The following is a 6,585-nucleotide window of genomic DNA, read 5'->3' on the forward strand; positions in this document are numbered from 1 at the left end:
CAGAAGGATGTTGCTGCACAGGTAGGAGGAAGAGTTCAGTGCCCGACCCAAACAGCCATGCAGTCTAATCACCCGGATGCTAGCTGATGGGAATGTTCCTAGAATTCCCTGAAGAGTATCCACCCAACCTTGCCTCCAAAGAGAAAAGATATGTTATGCAACATTTTTCTGCTATCGATTTCTGGAGCAGGATGGCAAAAAAATTCAAGGGGCTAAATTCCCATCTGTAAAATTAGGGTCTTTAAGAGAAAATTAATGTTATGCCACGAATGTCAAGACCTTGTGTGTGAGATAAAACATACGTTTTATCTCTGAAAATGGGTTCCAAGACACATTTTCAAATCTTAGAAATTCTCCATTGTTCACACAGAAGCAGCATATGCATGATTCCAAAGCAGGGATTCTCTACCTCGACATTTTTCACATTTTGGGCTGGATAATTCTTTGTGGGAGGGGGCTTTCTTGTGCATTGTGAGATGTTTAACAGCATTCTTGACCTCTAGTAGCACCTTCTTCTCCCATCGTGGCACTCAAAAATGTTTCCAGGCTGGGCATGGTGGCTCATTCCTGTAATCCCAACACTCTAGGAGGAGGCGGATGGATTGCTTCAGTGCAGGAGTTCAAGACCAGCCTGGGCAACAGAACAAAGTCCCATCTCTACTAAAAATACAAAAAAATTAGCTGGGCATGATGATCTACACCTGTAATCCCAGCTGCCCGGGAGACTGAGATGGGAGAATCATTTGAGCCTGGGAAGTAAAGGCTGCAATGAGCCAAGATTTCACCACTACAGTCTAGCCTGGGCAACCAGAGTGAGACCATGTCTCAAAAAGAAAAAAAAATTGTTTCCAGATATTGTCCAGTGTGTCCTAGATTGAGACTCCTGGTTGAAAATCATTATTCTAAAGTAATAATGCCTCCCATTTGCACATCAATTTCTGCTTACCTATAAACAATCTAAAACCAGGAATTATGGAGCTAGGGAGGTCAAGAGTTAGGAAACAAGAAAATTGAAGCTAAACTTTATAAGCAAGGAGTATAAGCTTTCCAGCGGGTGACATGTGTAAACATGATTTCTACTTTTAGAAACTTTGACAATTTTTTAGTTTAAGTTCACACTTCAGACATACTCTGAGTGAGTTTTTATGGAAGAATAAAAATACAAATTAAAGAAGAATGCCAGCTGAAGTAACTAACTGGGTTCCTATTTGTTTTTCTCTCCCTGTCTACTGAAGTCTCACTGCGAGTGCAAGGAGCATTACCACAATTTCGTACCTGGAATGGGGTGCAGTATGACTAATCTATGTAAAACAAATAACCTGTGTCATAGGAATGCAAATTGCACCACCGTCGCACCAGGCCGAACTAGGTAAGTCTTTTCAATTCCTCCACCAACCTTTCCAAGTGAAAATGGTGTCCAGTCATTGCTGTAAGTTTCTTGAAGAGGAAGAAATGTGTCTTATTCAGCCTTGTATCCACCCCCACCCCACATAGCAGGAGGAAGGATCGTAGTAGGTACTCAACAAATCTTTAATTAATTAAACACTCAATAATTATTTCCTTTTTAATGACCATTAGAATACTCTGGAATATTGATGTGGCCTGATAACTTGATATGAAGTGGTCAGAATGTGGGAGAAGGAAGCCACTGTGACTGGGGAAACAAATGGTTGTTGAGATTACAGGGGTATGACCTCTAATGTACATGCCTGTTTCCTCACTCATGAAATATTGCTTGTTAGTGGTGCAAAACAAGACTAGGGAAAGTGAATAAGCACTAGTGGTGCTTCCTGGACTCTAGGTTTCAAAAGAAGGGGTTTACTGTGAATACAAACATTTCTGTGAAAGTTTCTGAGGCAAAGGCAGCTCACATGATAGAAAGAAGATGGTATTTGGACTAAAGACCTAGGTTTAAGTCTCAGCACTGATACCTACCAGATGCATGACCTGGGAAAGTGGCACCATCTCTCTGGCCTCAGTTGCTCCATGTATAAAATGAGTACAATGATTTATACTCCATAAGGTTGTTGTGATGATTACATGAGAGAATGTTTCTGGAAACTATGACACCAGTGTAATGTATTTTCATTAGTGACTGAACCGAAGCTAGAACCCAAGTCTTTGACTTGCAGACTGAGGTTTCTATCTCTGTTCCATTTTCAGTTCTTGCTATCGTCAACATCTGCAAAAGACTCATAGTGCCATTGTGAGCTGAAAACCACAATCAACACCAAACCATAGCATGATAAAACAATTTCTGTGATTCCAGAGCCCCCTTCATCTTTTGGGAAGTTCACGCCTTTTATAACTGGGTGGTCAGTGTGTAGATTTGCCCCGACAGGTTGTATTATCATCATGTCCTATCTGGACAAATAAATAGATCTGTACTTATTGTACATGGAGTGGAAAGAGCTGGGGTATCAGAACACTTAGGTTCAAATCCCAAGTCTGCCCTCTCTGAACTGATGCTCAACCCTTCAACCATAAAAGGGAGAGAACTGTACCTCCCACCAGGGCTGTGCCGAAAGTTAAACAGGATTACCTTCATCAATCTCTGAGCAGAACCTGACACCTAGAAATCCCTCGATACATGTGAATGCACAAATACACCACAGCCATGCATATAGGCACAGAGGCCCCCAACACACATATGCATCCAGGCATACCCTCCCCTCAAATATATATTCTGGCAATACTGAGAACCAAACAAGCTGGTGTATGCGTGTTTTACCACCCTCTGAGAAAGTCTAAATAGAATACCTTAAGCAATCTCTTTCCTTTGTGTTTGAGAAGATAAAATCTAAAAATGAAATGGGAATATCAGAATAATACAAGCTGCATCCAAATTTGTGTTTGGAATGTCAGATATACTAACATTGTGGTATTAGGGGTACACGTATCACCCACAAACCTTCCCACACCTCAAATTGACTGTCTTCAGTCGACAAAAGGCTGAAGTAAAAAGACTAGCTAAGTTATATTGATAAAATATGAATCCATCAGTCCTCAGGTAATTTAGTTCATCTGGGATAAAAATTTATTTCATTTATGCTTTCTCAATATGGCAAGTAGATTATGCAGAATCTTCAAAATCATACTGCATTTGTCACAGAAGACCACCTGATCAAGAAGGGTGGGTTCAAACATGAACTCTACCACTCCCCCTGGGGTGACCTTAGACAAGACTAAACTTTTCTAAACCACAGTTCCCTCACCTGTCAAATAGGTCTAGAGACCAGGAATCTCTGCCGGTGGAGAGCTAATGAGTCCATGTGTATAATATGCTTTTAAACTCTAAGCTCTGTTTTGATTCTTACTGAGAACAAATAACTTTATGCTTTGCCTTTTTATTTTTACTTATTAATAGATATAGGAAGTAAGGGACAAGAGAAGAGATGAGCATTTCTCTCGTATTTAACTAAACTCAGCTGAAAAAATAGCCAGGACACAACAGAGTGGGCCTATTGGAATAAGCACAGTTTACGTTCCAGTTGTGCAAAAGTTCAAATAACAGTGAAATATAGGGACTCTTAGAATGTTAGTGACATTGATAATATTCAGTGTTTATATAAGATCTGCACAAGTTGGGATATCTTCAGTGTAAACAGTCTTCCCAAGAGTCCTATCCAAGACAACATGGTGCGGTGGCAAGAGATGTTGCAGATGGATCTAGGTTTAAATCCCAGCTCAGCCACTGCCGGATGTGTTTCCAGCAGTTTGACCCTTAGACCTGGGCAACAGAAGCCCCTCCCCTGGGCCCTACATGTTAGAGGCTCCAATTCTGGCCCTCTGCTGGCTACCAGGGCAAGGAATCTGAAGGTCCAAAGGGCCATGCTCCCCAAGAGCCTGGGCCCCCTACTAGACCACACTCGGGGTACTCAGAAGCCTGTAATTTCCTGCCCAAACAGCTCCAAACCAGCTTCCAGGGCCTGAGACTATTCCCAAGATATGGAGGGTATGGCCAAAAGTGGCTGTTCATAGCAGGTGCAGATAAGCCAGCATTATCTCCACCACACTTGTGAATATAACCTTGCCTCAGGTTCTGCTGAACTACTTATGATTTGTCTTAGTCTGTTTGGGTTGCTATAATAAAGTACCATAAACTGAGTGGCTTATAAACAATGGAAATTTATTTCTCATAGTTCTGGAGACTGGGAAGTCCAAAATCAAGGCACCAACCGTTTCAGGATCTAGTGAAGCCTGGTTCATAGGTGGTGACTTCTTACTGTGTCCTCCCAAGGTGGATAGGGGGAGGGAGCTCTCTGGGACCTCTTTTCTAAGGGCACTCATTCCAATCATGAGGCCTTTACTTTCTTGATTTCATTATACCTCCCAAAGGCCATACTTCCTAATACCATCACACTGTGGGTTAGGATTTCAACATAGGAATTTTGAGGTGGACACAAATATTCAGTCCATCACACTGTTCTTCAAACATACCATGGTGCTCCCCACTCCTGGCCCTTACATGTGCTCTTCCTTCCACTTATGATACCATCCTCACCCTCCACCCACCTCCTGTGAGTCAGTCTAACACCCTGCTCCTTCAATGGCTGGCCTAAGTATCTCCACCTCTAGGATGCCTCCCCCATCCTCCCGTCCTCTCTGATGCCCCTCCCTCTGGGCTCCCAGAGCATTCTGGAATGTATCTATGAGAGCATTTAGGGTCCGGAACTGTGATAAGGATGTAGCACAGGGGTGGTGAGCACAGGCGCTGCCAGTTACAGGCTGTGTGATCTTGAGTGAGATACTTAACTTCTCTGTGCTTCAGTTTCCTTATCTAAAATGGGGCTAATAACAGGACCTACCTCATAGGTTTGTTGCATTAGAAAAGATGCCACACTGAAGCCCTTATAAGAATATGTAGCATAAGAGCTCTTGATAAATGCTGGCTATTACTATTACTTGTCTCAATCCCCAACTAGAATGTAACGTCCATGTCTTACTCATCTTTGCTGCAAAAATGCCTGTCACCAATTAACACAGTGAAATGATGGGTACAAAAAATACAAACAGATAGAATGAATAAGCCCTAGTATTTGATAACACAACAGGGTGACTACAGTCAACAACAATTTATTGTACTTTTTAAAATAACTGAAACAGTGTAATTGGGTTGTTTCTGGCACAAAGGATAAATGCTTGAAATGAGAGCTATCCCATTTGCCTCGATATGATTATTATGCATTGCATGTCTGTATCAAAATAGCTCATGTATCCCATAATTGTATACACCTACTACGTACCCACAAATGTTAAACATAAAAATAAAATAAGAAATAAAAAAACAGTGAAATGAGTGAGAATTTGGAGGAATAAATGAAACAATGAAGAAATGAAATGAACTGGTGAAGAAATAAAGGAAGCAACTGTACTAAGACTTTGAGGACACCCTATATACTAAGTAAATCTCAACCAGCATTAAGTGTAATTAATTTCAACCCATAACTATAGAATGCAAATGGCTTCTGGGTGTTTTTAAAGCCTTACGACAGCAAGAGACATTTACTCCTAATAAAAATAAAACAATTTCCTAAAGAGGTGATGTTGTGAATGTTCCATGGCTCAACTGAGAACAGTTAAGACAGAAACTAGTCTTATTACATCTCAGACTTTGGACTGAGATTTGAAATAAAAATTAAAAATAGTGATGTCTCATGCATTCCATTAGCACTGAGGCCATTAAAATATGATTCTCCTGCAATCCTTAGGAAAGAAAGGCCAAGTCACTTGACACAAAACAGACCACTGGCCACCTAACAACTTAAACTTTTAGAGAGAAACATACTCAGTGGTTTGTAAAGGTTACATATCTTGCTGTTAACAGTTGTCTTCAAATGAAGGAATGTAACTTACAGCACGATTAATTTTTAACAATAACTGTTGTATTACGTCACTTCCCAGAGTTACCAGTCTCCTCCTTTCCATCATTAAATTAGCATAGCACAGTGCTTGCACAGGAGGTTGGCATTTAAGTAGGAAACTGTTATTTGATTGTATTAAATTGTTTCATGATTAGATCTACTTTAGTAATGCCTTATAAAAATGTTTCTCAACCTCAGCTCGATTGATATTTTTGGCCAGACAATTCTTTGTTGTGAGGGGCTGGCCTGTGTAAGTAGATCTCCATCTCATTTGTAGCAAACAAAGGTGTCTCTAGACATTGCCAAATGGTTTCTGGGGGTGGGAGGAACAAAATTGCCCCTGGTTGAGAGCCAGTTCTCCATAAAAACCCCAAAGGCTTCATCAGTAAATGATGCCCCAGGTGTTTGTCCAGCTTGAAAACTCATAGGCGGCCAGGTACGGTGGCTCACGCCTGTAATCCCAGCACTTTGGGAGGTCAAAACTCCAGCTACTCAGGAGGCTGAGGCAGGAGAATCACTTGGACCCCGGAGGCAGAGGTTGCAGTGAGCTGAGATCACACCATTGCACTCCAGCCTGGGCAGCAAGAGTGAAAACTCCATCAGAAAGAAAGAAAAGAAAGAAGAGAGAAAGAGAAAAAAGAGAGAAAGAAAGAGAGAAAAAGAAAGAAAGGAAGGAAGGAAGGAAGGAAGGAAGGAAGGAAGGAAGGAAGGAAGGAAGGAG

The 6,585-nt window shown here is 41.3% G+C and overlaps 1 protein-coding gene across 1 annotated transcript in view; it reads left to right on the forward strand.

Moving 5' to 3' along the window:
- STAB2 (stabilin 2) overlaps positions 1-6,585 on the forward strand; it is a 175,342-nt gene that overhangs the window by 43,416 nt on the left and 125,341 nt on the right. The window contains 1 exon segment of the mRNA XM_017895335.1: positions 1,236-1,369. Coding sequence (XP_017750824.1) covers positions 1,236-1,369 — 134 coding nt within the window.

Source organism: Rhinopithecus bieti, unplaced genomic scaffold (genome assembly GCF_001698545.2).
Source record: "Rhinopithecus bieti isolate Rb0 unplaced genomic scaffold, ASM169854v2 scaffold_24306, whole genome shotgun sequence".
Taxonomy (NCBI): Eukaryota; Metazoa; Chordata; class Mammalia; order Primates; family Cercopithecidae; genus Rhinopithecus; species Rhinopithecus bieti.